Below are 14,368 nucleotides of genomic sequence, written 5' to 3'. Positions count from 1 at the left end.
GAGAGGTCAGACAGCCCTGAGTGAGAAGAGCTACAGATCTTCCTCTCATCTCCTCCCAGTGCTCCCTGGCTCTCCAAAAGGCCTCACTCACCCTCCCCTTGGAGCCAGCTGCAAGCCTTCCAACTCATTTATTGGTTTTCCAGGATCCTGGCTGAGATGGGAGACAGCAGCTGCCCCCTGGAACCCTCCTGACTGCTGCCAGCTTCAGCTTGGGGGGGCGGGGGGGGGAAGAAAAAAGACAAATCCCCCCCCATAATGCGAATACTTTATTATCAATGAGTGACTGGTATTAGCTTTTTGTCTGGGTATTAATAATATTTCAAAAAACCATACATCAAAATTAGGGCTTTCTCCTATTTTTGCTGTATAATTTTTGGGGTTGGTTTTTTTTTTTTTTTTTTTGGTTGGTTTTTTTTTCTTAAAAAATCTGTATTGAAAGAATTATATAAGCCAAAGTGCATTTTCCGTTTTTTGTCCATATACACATTGCACCATACATAAATAATTACATTGTAAAAATGACTCCATAATTACAAGTATAATATATATTTTCATATAATATATAAAACTTTATATTAAATCTAGGTAGATGATATTTGGGATAGTCTGTGTCTTTTTTTTTTTTTTTTCCTCTCTTCTTTTTTTTTTTTTTTTTTTGGGTTTTTTTTTTTGTTTTTACTTTTCTGCGTGTGTGTTTGTGTTTTGTTGTCGTCGTCGTTTTTGTCAGAGGCTGACCGTTATCGGTTGTTGCTGAGTAAGATCTCCAGCCAACAAGGACACGAGGTGATGAACTGTCTGGAATAACAAGGCCCCCAGCCCTTGGCGAAGCTGATGCGGACGCTGTTGGGATCGTAGGGCCCGTCTGCATAATCCAGCTCGGCCGTGTGCTGCAGCAGGCAGGACTTCTCGTAGTCAAACACCTTGATGGAGTAGCCCGGCATCACCTTGCGCACGATCAGGGTCCTGCAGTTGGGGATGTCCAGTGTCGGGGAGTTGACGAAGATGGGATGCTCGCTGCGGTTGTAGGCCCACACCCCGTCCGGTTCCTTGCTCAGTAAAATCCCGTAGCCGATTTTACTTCGAGTCCTTCTCACAGTCTCGCTCCTGTTGTCCAGGTTGAGCTGTCCGAGGCAGAAGCCGTTTCCTTGAGGTAGGTCGTAGAAGATACTGACAGACTGTTCGTACACTGTGTAGAGGCGGCCCACGCGCGTCCGGTGCTCCCAGTAGGCCACGTTGCACCAATGGCTCCTCTTCACGGCGTCGGGCGACGTGCTGGCGTCTGCGGGGACAGAGAGGGAGTCAGGAGTGCTGGGACCACCTGGGAAACCATGGGGATGGAGGCTGGGAAACAGCTCCTCCCACCCGTCAGCTTTGCTCAGTCAGAGCTTGAACTTGTGCTCAACCCCGACCCTTGTGTTCAACACAAACTTCATGTTCAACACAAACTTCATGTTCAACCCAAAGACGGTGCTCAACCCAAAATTGGTATTCAACACAAATGTCATGCTCTTCCCAAAATTTGTGTTCAACCCAAAGACGGTGCTCAACCCAAAATTGGTATTCAACACAAATGTCATGCTCTTCCCAAAATTTGTGTTCAACCCAAAGACGGTGCTCAACCCAAAATTGGTATTCAACACAAATGTCATGCTCTTCCCAAAATTTGTGTTCAACCCAAAGACAGTGCTCAGCCCAAAACTTGTGTTCAACACAAACTTCATGTTCAACCCAAAGATGGTGCTCAACACAAAACTTGTGTTCAACACACATTTCATGCTCTTCTCACAATTAGTATCCAACCCAAAGGTGTTCAACCCAAAGATGGTGCTCAACACCAAACTTGTGTTCAACACAAATTTCACGCTCTTCCCAAAATTAGTATCCAACCCAAAGAAGGTGCTCAACCCAAAAGTTGTGTTCGACACGAATTTCACGCTCAATTCAAAACTTGTGTTCAACACAAATTTCACTCAACCCAAAACTTGTCTTCAAGCCAAAACTGGAATTTAACCCAAAGTTCATGCTCCACCTAAAACCTGTGTTCAACATAAACTCCATGTTCGACCCACACCTGTATTTAACCCAAAGTTCGTGCTCAACCCAAAACTTGCGCTCAACACTAACTTCGTGTTCAGTCCTGTATTTGTGCTCAATCCAAACTTGTACTTAACCCAAAGTTTGTGTTCACCTCAGAAGTTCTGTTTAACCCAAAATTTGTGCCCAACCTAAAATGTGTGCTCAACCCAAAGTCCACCTTCAACCCAAATCCTGCCTTCAGCTATGTCAAATGTCACCAAGACTAGTGGCTCAAGCCCAGGCTGGAGACCCCACAGGACACCCATCCTCTCTCTCAGCTCAACACATCTCTCTCTATAATTTAATGTCCAACCCTCCATCCAGCAGCTGGGCCCGCGTGTCCTCAGGAATATTTGCATTCCTCCCACCGGAGCCCGTGGGGACACTGTCCCAGTATCTTGAGTGTTGTCCCCAGTATCTGGTGGCTCCCCAGCACCGCTGTGCTCCGCGGCCCCACTTTCCAAGCCCAGTTTGAGCCGGGCTGACCCCAGGGGACGTCCAGGACGTGCCGGATGAGTGACCCGCCGGGTGTCTCCTCTGTGTAACGCTCTCCGACAGCGACGCTGATGTTCCCACAGGGAACATGAAATCTGAGGAAGTGTTTCATGCCAAGGGGGAGTAGCTGCTATGAGCTATACATGTCCTTCTAAAAACCCATTGCAGCTCTCTCCAGACAATGAGAAACGTCTCTTCTTTCTAGGAATTACATTCGGGGGAGACGGGAGGGACGCGGGCTGCCAGAAATCTGTTTAATCTATGATGCCTCCAGAATTTACGATGTCTCCAGAAGGGAGACAGGAAAAAAGAAGGAGCCCCAAAAGAAGGCGAATTAACCACTTGCTGAACATCACTCCTGCTCCTACCACACCAGAAAAGCGCCGTGGAGTTTCCAGCAAGGCTCAGGCATTAAGCTCCCTGACAATCCCTCACGTGCCCGCGGCCTGCTGACCCCGGTGCCTCCGTGCCATCATGTCCCATTAACTCGCCCACGGGGTGATGCCATTATTTTGCTCCAGAGCCCCCATTGACACGGGGGATTTCAGGCACAGCCCTCCAGCCCCCGCTTCTTTTCAGGCTCAGATTACCCCGGAGGGGACCCGGCTCCCCTCCCCATTAACCAGCTTTGAATTAAGCGGCTTTGTTGGAGTTTAACTGGAGTTGTAACTATACAAATTTAAGGGGAGGGCCATGGGGGAGGGGGTGACGGGGCAGGCGGGGAGGCAGCAGGATGCCCTTTGCTGTGCAATGCTCATCAGCCTGAAGCAGCCCCTTCACCCACCACAGGCCACATTTTTGGGGGGGTCACATCAGTCTCTTCCCCTTCACCCACCACAGCTCACATTTTTGGGGGGATCACATCAGTCTCTTCCCCCTCACCCACCACAGGCCACATTTTTGGGGGGATCACGTCAGTCTCTTCCCCCTCACCCACCACAGGCCACATTTTTGGGGGGATCACATCAGTCTCTTCCCCCTTACCCACCACAGCTCACATTTTTTGGGGCGATCACGTCAGTCTCTTCCCCTTCACCCACCACAGCTCACATTTTTTGGGGGGATCACGTCAGTCTCTTCCCCTTCACCCACCACAGCTCACATTTTTGGGGGGGATCACATCAGTCTTCACCCACCCGAGCTCACATTTTTGGGGACACCATCTCAGCCCATCCCCCTGCCATCCAAAGGGACAAATTCCACCAAACCAGGGTGCTCAGACACCCATCCATCTTCCACAGCATCCGGTTTTCAGTCATTTTTCCCCTCTGGGACATCCTACAGATGCTCCCAATGCCTCTCCAAAGATCTCCCCAAACACTGAGCTTTGCTGTTGTCCCACTCAAGTGATCTGGGGGCTACAGACCAGCTCAGGGCCTTTCATGTGCCGGGGCCGGAGGCTGGTAGCAATTACTGAGCTCTGCATCTGTTTAACCTCCCAACCTCCTCAAAGCCCTCCATGCCCATTAGCTATATGTTGGTTTTGTTATTACATTTTTTGAGAAACTACTGCTCAGCCCCTGCATTTCCCTTACAGATTAAGGATGGGATGACTTCAAACCTCCAGTGTCCCCAGCAGCTCCATTAATCAGGGGAACAGCCAGCAATAAACATTTAAATAGGAGTTTCTCATGATTTATTGCAAATTAATACACGAGGGGGGGCAAGTAAAGCCAGAGGAGAACAGTGCCTGCCCTTACAAAAATATTTTGCTGGAGGTGCCAACAGCCCTGGTGCCATCTCTGCTTTCCAGGAACTGGGAAATATCTAAGCAAAATCATCCATGAAAACAGGAGAAGGGCTTTTCACATGCATCTGAAACAGCTTTGTTCAAAGCACTTCCATGCGATTTACGGCTGGAACTTCACTCCATCCATCCAGGAATGCATCCCCCTGCCAAGGTGCTCCTCATCTCCGTCATCCCACAGCTCCTGCCTGGCAGTGCCAGCTCTGCCAGCTCACAGCACCCCTGGAGGTGCCCTGTGCTCCTTCAAACGGGCGAGGACGTGAGTTTTAGCCGCACCTCAAGAAGAGAGAAGTTTCCTTTCAACCCGCTTTTTCTGGCCAGGGGAGAGGAAAGTCTTTAAAATCCAAAAGAAAGCAACAACCCACAGGGAAACAAACCCCTGGGAGGGGAACAGTTCAAGGCTCATCTGAGCAGCCCCTGCCTGCAGGAAGCTGTCCCAGGGTCCCTCTCCCAACCACGGTGGGTTCCTCTCCCTCCTTTTATCTCCCAGTGCGCTCAACCAATTCCTGCAAAGATGAACTCATCCCGCGGCCCTGACATAAAACAAGCACTTCAGCAAGCCCCCAAATCAGGGGGGCCTGTGCTGTGTCTCATCCCCTGCCAAGTATTAGTTTCGCCTCCAGCTATTAGCCACTACCACTCTGCGGAGAGCAGGGGCGGCCGGCACTCCACCACCTCCTCCTCTGCCTTTTAAATAAATATTCCACTTTTCCCTCCTCTTTTTTTTTTTTCTTTTTTTTTCTCCATGCTGCCCTTTATGCACAGACAAGAAAATCCACTTTTTGTTCTGGGTTTTTTTTTTTTTCCCCCCCCCCCCACCCTTCCCACTTCTGCTGGAACAGAGGCGGGCTTGTTAACGTTCTTTTTGAAGAAAGGAAAATATTTGAGTCCCGCAGTGGTACAGGACGGGTTTTTTTAACAACTATCATTGTAAGGCAGCTACAACTTGTAGCAGCTCCAGAGGGGCTGGCGTCAGGGCTATCTCCTCCATCAAAGCCACCTTCATCCAGCAGATGGAGGGGCTGAAACTCTGCCTGGTGTTCGCTCCTTCCCTCTGCATTGCTGCTTCCTCCGCGGTGGCGATGCCTCCAAGCACATCCCAGAGCGAATCCAAACAATTCGCAGAATCACAATTCGAGATAAAGGAGCAAGATAGAGGAGGATCGAACCCAGGATTTAAAGGGAAAAGGTTCCTGGCGTGGCTCAGGCAAAAGGAATCTGGGGCTGGGAATAAATGCAGAGAGCAAACACTGTAAATCCTCCCCGGGTGAAGCAGCGCTGCTGCTGTCGCTCCCTGCAGAGCGTGGAGGTAAAGAAAATAACTTGAGGTTTGAGACTATTTGTGATTTGACAGCGTTTGTACGCCAGTGAAGTTCAAAGGAGTGCTTTAAAAGAGAAAAGAAAGATGCTTTTTTCCAAAACAAAACGCTGCACAGTCCCACTTGCTTGATGTTGCACTTAAAAGCAGGATGGAAAACATGGGCAGATCACGAAACACGTGAAATAAAATGGCTCTGATTCACTCTTTGGCTTCTCCAAAGTCACCAAACCTCTCCTCAGCAGGTCAAACGGCCCCTTCAGTACATGGCTGCAAGGAAGAGCTGCTCAAAACACGTCTAAGAGGTGCCCATAGGGAAGACCATGCGCATGAAAAACAAACCACTGCACTCTCCAGATGTGACGGGGACTTGAATGCACACCTGGGCAACCTGGAAATGAAGCAGGATGTTCAAAAGTCCCCCAACCATTTCCATGTCCTTCCCTCCTGTACTCCAGTGTCACAGGGCAGCCTCTCACTCCACTGGCCACTCAGTTACATCCTCCCTCAACATCTTCCCATTCAGTTTTATCCCACTTTTGGCCTATTAGAGCCATTCTCAGTCATTTTCCTCCCCTCTGCCGCAGCACAGATCTGTATTTACGCTGCCCAACACGCAGGAGCAGGGAAGCTGGAAGGCTACAGCCATACACAGGTCACCGTGAACAAGGTCCTGATAAAAACGCCCAGCACAAAGAACACACACATTTCCCCCACTCAAATCTATTAACAGTTCACTGGGGAGCCATCAGTTAAAATAATCCCCCGTTAATACCCCTGGAAACAAGCACCGGGGTGAGGAAGGGGTTAAAACTTTCCACAGCAGAAATGGAATTTTTATGGCCCTGCAAAAAAAAGAAAAAAAAAAAAAGAATTTAATTGTCAATCTGCCCCAGCAAAGCTCACAACCATTTTCTTTAAGCCAATATACTTGGAATACCTCTGCCTTACAAGTTTCAGCTGGAACGCATCGCTGTGCCCCCCAGAGCCCCCCTGCCAGCAGCACCAAGCCCAGCACGGCCCCCTGGGCTGGGGAGAGGCTGAGAGCTGTCCCCAGCACGGGGGTGGCCCCTCTGGGGACACAAACCAGGCACCTTCTGGCTGCCCATCCTCACTGGGAGCTGGCTGGGGCTCTGAGGGCACCTCGGAGGGGTCGGTGACCCTTGCTGGGGTCCCACCAGCCCCAGTGCTGGCCCCGCTGTGTGTATTTAGGGCAACATCCCAATCCCAGCAGGGAACAGACACAGGAGGCTGGGCAGGGGCTTCTCTCCATGTGAAAATCCTGCTGAGGACTGGACAGTTCAGTGGGTCTCCAGGGAAGCAGGAAGCTGCTGTTGTGGCAGGACAATGGGGTCTTGAGGGGAAAAGGCAGGTGGGTGCAAGCAGCAGGATGAGCAGCCCTGGTTCTTCCTCCTGGACATTCTCCTTAAAGCCCAGCATCAAGAGGGTCCTTTAATGTCCCAGCTTTCACCAAGAAAAGCTTCTCCCTGGATCACAGAGGCCCTGAAGGTGGTCAGCAGCTGCCCAGCTGATGGCCAAGGTCAGCCACAGGGACAGCCAGCACAGCATCCAACCCTCTCCCAGATTTCTGCTTGACTCCACTGAATGCAAGGATTCAGCCCAGCTCCCACCTCTACTGTAAAGCAAGAATGTGATTTTATGTTGTCATTAATCTGGTGTCACTGCCGGGTCCCAACTCCTCCACCCTCACAAGACATTCCTCGTGCTGGACGTGGCTGTTGGGCAGCCAATGGACACCAGTTATCCCATATAATATTTATTTATCCCATATAATATTTATCCCGTAAAAACTATGGAAAGACAGCTGAGAAGAGACCTCCCTGCCACCACATCCACCCTCCTCCTCCTCTTCCAGCCTTTCCCTTGGAGCAGAGCTCTGCTGCTCCCCGGCCTCCTCTGCCAGCAGATTTAATTTGTTAGCCCAGGAGATGATTAACTCCGAAGAACACTTGCGCTGGGTTAATTAATTAAATTAGTTCAAAAAAAAAGGGTCTGACGAGCACCAGAGCTGGTGCAAGAGGTGTGTGGAGAGGCCTGGGGGGAAAGGGGGACATTTCCATGGCAGCCCAAGAAACAAAAGCAACACAGGACAAGGAGCCAATGCCAAGAATGAGGATGAAAACAATTTTCTCTGCATAAAAGAAACCACTCTGCAAAATCATCAGCTCATGCTAATTTTTTTTTTTTTTTTTTTTTTTAATATCCTTCAAAGCAAAACACATGCCATGTCTAGTTCTGCCCGGAAATTTGGAAGTCATCATCAGTTAGCTTATTTTCAAGCTAAACTCAAGGAGTTTGTTTCTAATGGACCTTCCCTGGCCATTAAATCCACAGTCCAGAACAAGAATTTAAGGTATTTTAGCAGGGTTTTCCCCCCCACCAGCTCCCCTGTTTTAGAAAAGACTTTTCAGCCAAGGGTGAAAAGTGGAAAAACCCAACTCGGGGTATTTTTCACTGACATTTTTCCTTCTAAATGCCAAAGATTTCAGAGATTCAGGTGACGTTTTCAAAAATGTTTTTGGAGCCTCCATTAACCTCAGCTCGTCTTGCTCAGAGAGCTTTCAGGCCCATCCCTGGCTTTTCCAGCCCCTGGGCCGTGCAGGTACCTGCGTTACACCTGGCACGTCCGAGGGAACACAACCATGTAAATAGAGCTTCAAAAGGAGCCCCGAACGTCACCGCCCACCTTGGCTGCCACTTCTGAGAGCGTCAGACCTGTCATCAACCGCAGCCTGCCTGGGACTTCTTCCCTCTTGGAAACCAGCCCTGGATCAACCCAAACCCGGCAAAATCCTGGGGTCGTGCTCGGCATCTCCATGAGTGTCCAACCCCCTGTGCCCCAACCGGCTGGAAAATGGAGAGAAAAACCAGCCGGTGAAAAAAAAAACCCACGGAGGAAAGGTCGGGCAAGGGAAGGTCCCCGCTGTTTGGTTTTCTGTAAAATGCGGAGGTTGGATGGAAATCTTCAGATTGGCTTTTCCTTCTGCCTGCTCCTGGCAAGGCACCAGCTCCAGAGCATCCGGGGAGAAGGTTCCCCTTTGACAGGGGAGAAGGTTCATCCCCAAGTGCCCTCTTGGGCAAGCTGGGACAAAAACGGGGGAGAAAACCCCCTTTTTTCCCACTTTTACACCGAGAACTTACACATTTTCAGGTCCTCCACCCAACTATGTGTGCAAACCCTTTTTTCGTTCCCCCAGAGCCCGAGAAACGCTGAGAAATCTGGGATAAATCACCCCATCAATCCCGGGATGGCAGAACTCCCTTCCAGCCACTGCTGGGATGTCCAAGGCTCCTTTCCCCACGCCGCCGCCGCTCATCAATGCGGGGGCTGCAATCCCAACCACGCCAACCACATCCCAGTGGGATGGGCACGGCTTGGGATGGCCAAATGGGATCTCCCGGGCTCTCATCCACCTCTGGAAGGCGTTCTGGCTTGGCAGAGCAGCTCTAGGTGCTGTCAGGATCCCCTGGGGGAGCGGGACAATCCGCCCCGGCGGCCGGAGCCGCGGCACGGCGGAGCAATCCCGCGGCGGGGGCCCGGGCTCTGGGAGATGGGATAAATATAAATAATCATAGTTTTCGCTCCCAGAGAAGTTTCGGCTGAAGAGCTTCAAAGGCTTTTTAAAAGCAGCAGCTAATTAGTAGGTCCCTCAGAAGAGAAACAGGAATAACACCCCTTCCCGCCTCCATCGCGCCGCTCGGGAAGAGCACGTTGGGGCGCTGGAGCCGAGCCTGGGAATCTCCTCAGCCGAGGGGAGGACGGGCCAGAGGCTTTGGCTGCACCAAACCAAACCCTGCCGCTTCACACCAGCACTCATCCTGAACCATTAACCTTGGAAAAGATCTCCAAGGAAGGGGTTTCTCCTGAAACTGAGGGTACTGAGGGGCTGGAGATGTTTTGGAAGCCAGAGGCCGAGTTGGTGAGGATGGAAAACGAAGAGGCTGCAAAGATGCTGCTTGAGAATCCTCATTTCCCACGCTTCTTAGGAATATCAGGGTGTCCCCAGCAGCAGCAGGACCACGGAGCCAGCACTGGCTGCTTTTTATACCCAGTTGTTGGATAAACCGTGGGCACTGAGCTCCTCCTGTCCTCCAAAGGCCAGGCAGCCCATCACCACCTCCTGGCACAGCCCAACCCCAAATTACAGCTCAGCTGCCCCCAGGAACATCCCAAATTTCCCATTTCCAGAGGGGAATGCTCAGCCTCCCCTTCATGAGGTCTCCTTCAGACGTCCCAGCTGATCACAGAAAATCCACTTCCCAAAACACCAGGAAAATGGGAACTTTGGGCCTGGGAGCTCGGACAAGACACAGGACCCTGAGCAGGCTGTGGCTGCAGCAGCTCTTTAGTTCCCTAACCAGAAATGAGTGGAGCTGCCTCCCTGGGAGGAAACCCAAAGCAATACCCAACAAAAACACCACCATCAGATGTATTTTGAGAGTATTTTGAGAGTCTGCACCATGCTCCAGCCCCAGCCATTCCCATTTCGAGCATGAGCTTCTCCCTGTTCTCACACCTCCACGGGATTTACTCCTGGGAACGAACTGATGGCTTCCAGAGGTGACTTGAGGAGCAGCAAATGGGCTGAAAAACCCCAAAGCCACCCTGATTTCTCACAGTGGCACCTTCGAGGGCACACCTCTGTCATCTCCATGCCAACACCACTGCGAGCATCAAGGACTGGGAAAGCTTTAGGAAACCACCCCTGACCTGGGAAACAACCTGTGACAGAGGAGGCTCCCCGAGGGGGCCACAAGAAGCAGCCCAACAAATATTTTTCTCCATAAAATCTGGGAACGAGCTGCTTTGCTCCTCCTCGGCTGGCTGGGTGTGGAGTCCAGTGCTGGGCACACACGAGACCTCAGCTTGGGAACTCTGCCTTTCAACCCAACCCTGTGCCAGAGGGCTCATCCCAGACCCCAGACCGGCTGTGGGTCCTCTGTTCCAACCCAACCCTCCCTCCAAAAGGGCTCCAGCTGAAACCTCCCCCTCATCTGACAATTCCCTCCCAATAATCCCAAAAAAAAGGCGCTTTTTTCCCCAGCATGGCATCGGTGCCCTCACATCTATGGGAAGCAGACAGGGGCTGAGAGTGCAACGGGAATTCAGGCTTTGTTCTCCCTGGCCAGAACCCAAGATCCTGCTCCTGATAAAGCTCTCCAGAGCCTCTCTGTCTGCTCAGGCACCTCGAGACGGGAGCCAGGGCTGCGGGGCTGCCCCCGCGTGTCACGACGCCCACGGCTCCTGCAAGTCCTCGCTCGTGGCAGATTTGCAGGAGTTTTACAGGGAATTAAAGGATTTGGGGTGCCAGCGTGGCCTTTGCAAGGAAACAAATCCCTCCTGTGTCCCTGCCAAGCTGGTCATGCTGAAAGGCTCAACGTGCACGGGGGAGGTCTCGGGGTTCCTGCCCGATGAGAGGGATTGGAAAAGCCGGGATGATGGGATTGGGGTGAGCAGGGGAAGGGCCTGGTGCAGGAATCCCACCGAGGAGAGGTGGACGGGAGCACAGGGATGGCTCCTGCCCTCCTCCTCTGTGCCCAGGGCTGCGTGGGCACCCACACGCGCCAGATTTTCCCGACAGCTGCTCCATGTGTCGGTGTGTAAACGTCGCTGGGGCCGCCCCAGCCCTCGCTGCGAGCGGGCAGCTCAGCTCCCTCCACTCCCAACTGCTCGTGGCCGGCATCCACGGGCTCTTACTCCCACTTCAAGCAAAGACTAAACAATGACTTCAGCAACTCGGGATTTAAGCCCCAGGGTTGGTCCCTCACATCCACAGGATGCCGTGCTGGCATCCCCCGCAGAGCTGCAGGAGAACAGCCCCTGTGCCATTTGTGTGCCATGGAGGGGCCCTTCTTCTGGAAAATCAGCAGATCAGCAGCTCAGAGAAGGGGATGCACAGAGCACACGCTTCTGCTAACCTGGGACAAGATCATCCCTGGAGATCAAACGTCTTTCCTTAGAATTGTTACAGCTGTAACTCTAAAAACCACTGAGCCCAACTGTCACGTTTTTATCCTCCCCGGAATGGTGCTGTAAAACCTATTAAAGTGCAGGCAAACAGCAAGAAAATCGGTGTGAAGCAGGGGTGGGGGGTGAAAAATCAACGTATTTGCATGAAACCCACCGCACTGGAGAGCACCAGGGAGGCAGCAACGTGTGGCCTCTCCGAGTCCCCATCTTCCAGTGTCCCCTCCCAGGTGACCAAATTCCTCACGCTGTACTTGCCCACGGAGGCTGGAGCTGACTCACACCAATTACCCTCCCTGGCCAAGAAGGACTTGTTTTCATTTCTACAAACCACAGTTTCTTCAAAAAAAAGAAAAAGGGGGGGGGGGGAAATAGGAAAATGCCAAAATACACAGAGAACTCCGTGGAATACATCCTGTCCTGCTGCACTAATACGAATCCCAGACAACTTTGGGATGTTCTAGGAGAAAAGGATTCATGAGTTATCACAGAATGGTTTGGGTTGGAAGGGACCTTTAAGCTCATCCCATTCCAACTTCTCCCATGGGCAGGGACACCTTCCACCATCCCAGGGTGCTCCCAGCCCTGTCCAACCTGGCCTTGGACACTTCCAGGGATTTAGGGGCAGCCACAGCTTCTTTGGGAAATCTGTGCCAGGGCCTGCCACCCTCACAGGGAAGAATTTCTCCAGTGTATCCCATTTATCCCTGGCCTCTGGCAGTGGGAAGCCATTCCCTGTGTCCTGAGTTACAACATGTAAAATTTTGGATTAAAAACTCTCCCACCTTTCTAGGACAAGCTCTTATCTTTTCTTGGGAGCTGAATTTTCAAGCTAAAAAACAACATTTGCAGGACTGGTCCCAGCAGGCTTTGTGGCTGCAACTCCTCCACGAGCTGTTTTGGGGCTGAAAGCAAAGGCTGAGCTCAGGAACTGCAAAAGAAGCACCAAATAAATAAACGACCTTCCCACGGAGAGGAAAAAGGGGAAGGAGAGGAAGGGGAGCAGGTCGGGCTCTTTGTACATCAAGGCCAGGGAGATTAAGGGAGCACGTGAAGGCATCCTCAGGGATAATGAGTTCGACACTGCACTCCCTCCACTCAGGAGGAGAAATATCAGATTCCTCCCCTCCCTCCAGGGAAATCCGTTTTGAAAAATAAAAGTAAGGAACACTGGGGGAAACACCAGGCATTACACATGAAAAAAACCCAACAAACCAGGCAGCTTGTCACCAGCCAAAACCAGCCCCATTTTTTCTTTTCCTCATTCCATGTATATCACACATATAAAGAATCCACACGGATGCAGAGAATCCCCCTGCAAAAACCCTGAAGAGTAACTGGTTGTAAAACCAGGGTCGGATACTTTTCCAGAAATACGTTCACAAAGCTCCAACGAGCAAGGCAAATTCTCGCTCTGGGTAATTTTTGCCCGTTATTGCAGCGTTTCACACCGTTTCTGACGGGGCTCTGGACGATGTGGAAACCTCACTGTCCAACCCCACTCTTGCACGGTACAAACAGATATTGGTGTTGTAAATATCGGTGCTATAAACTCCCTCGAGTTCTGCGCTAGAATCTTTAAATTGTTAAAAATAGGAAAGAAACTGCACAGTTCACATATTTTATAAAGCTGGGTTAAATCAACATCTGCAAAAAATATCCCCGTTAAACGAAATAGCAGGATTTCATTAAGTAAATTGCAAGTTGGCAAAAATTCTGAAAGAAAGGGAAAAAGCCACAGCCAGCCCTGTAATTTAAACCTTATTTTAACTGTGACAGCATGGCTGTGAGAGGCTGCATTTCCAAAGGAAAAAAAAAATAAAAAGAAAGGTTAAAAAAAAGTACCTGCTCCCCCTTGTACCTCACCTCAGTGTCTGCAGTCGTTACCCAAACGAGTTTTTCCACAGGGAGATGAGGAGGGAGCAGGACACGCTCCCACCTCTCCATCCTCTGTGTCAGATCTAAAATTCAGGATTCTCCAGCACAGCGGCACCTGGATGCTGCCGGGTGATGGGTGAGGGTGTCCATAAATCCCTCGGGGAGCTCAGGGACACCCCAGTGAGCTTCCACCCCTTTTCCCTGGAAGCTGAGCAGCTGAAATCCGGGATGAGGTGGGCTGTGGAGCTGAGAACCAGCTCAGGCTGGGTGACATTTCATCACTTGGTGCGTTTTAGACACATCCTGCTCCCCTGCACGAGCCCAGCGCCCACCCCATCCCCTCCGCGGGTATTGGGATTGGGCTCCTGTATCCCAAAGAAATCCCCGGAGGCACAGGGTGTGCAGTGCTCACCCTGGGCACCTCTTCTGGCCTCTCCTCTGTTTCAGGGTGGTGGTGGCTCCGGTTTTTTTCCCAAAAGGAGGGTGCAGCTTTGGGGCAAAGCTCAGCCCTGGGGCAGGCAGGGAGTTTCCAGCTGGTTTTCCCAACCTGCTGAGAGCTTTCCCTGCCCGGGGTGACTCAGGCAGGCTGGGCTGGGCTGTGTGGGGAAGCTGAGCTCTTCCCACAGCCCCGGCCAAGGGCCCTGCAGGAGCCATCCCTGCAGGAGCAGGGACAGGGACAGGACACCCTGAGGGCACCGTTCTGGGGACACCTCCTCCAGGGCCACACCCAGCACTCAGGGCGCAGATTTGAGCTCCAGAATCCCAGTTTCCCACCCAAAAGCTCTGCGTGTCCCGGGAGAATCACCTGGAAGCAGCACTGAGGGATCAGTAAACCCTCCCCCTTCCCCCTCCCCATCTGGCACAT

General features: G+C 51.5%; 1 protein-coding gene across 1 annotated transcript in view; it reads right to left on the bottom strand.

Moving 5' to 3' along the window:
- Positions 1-370: 370 nt before the first annotated feature.
- SMAD6 (SMAD family member 6) overlaps positions 371-14,368 on the bottom strand; it is a 38,619-nt gene continuing 24,621 nt past the window's right edge. Inside the window, exon 4 of the mRNA XM_066196215.1 lies at positions 371-1,279. Coding sequence (XP_066052312.1) covers positions 738-1,279 — 542 coding nt within the window. The 3' untranslated portion in view covers positions 371-737. The remainder of the gene's footprint in view (positions 1,280-14,368) is intronic.

Source organism: Chamaea fasciata, unplaced genomic scaffold, assembly GCF_029207755.1.
Source record: "Chamaea fasciata isolate MVZ Bird 193981 ecotype frontalis unplaced genomic scaffold, bChaFas1.0.hap1 SCAF_14, whole genome shotgun sequence".
Lineage (NCBI taxonomy): Eukaryota > Metazoa > Chordata > Aves > Passeriformes > Sylviidae > Chamaea > Chamaea fasciata.
This window is presented reverse-complemented; position numbering and strand designations above follow the sequence as displayed.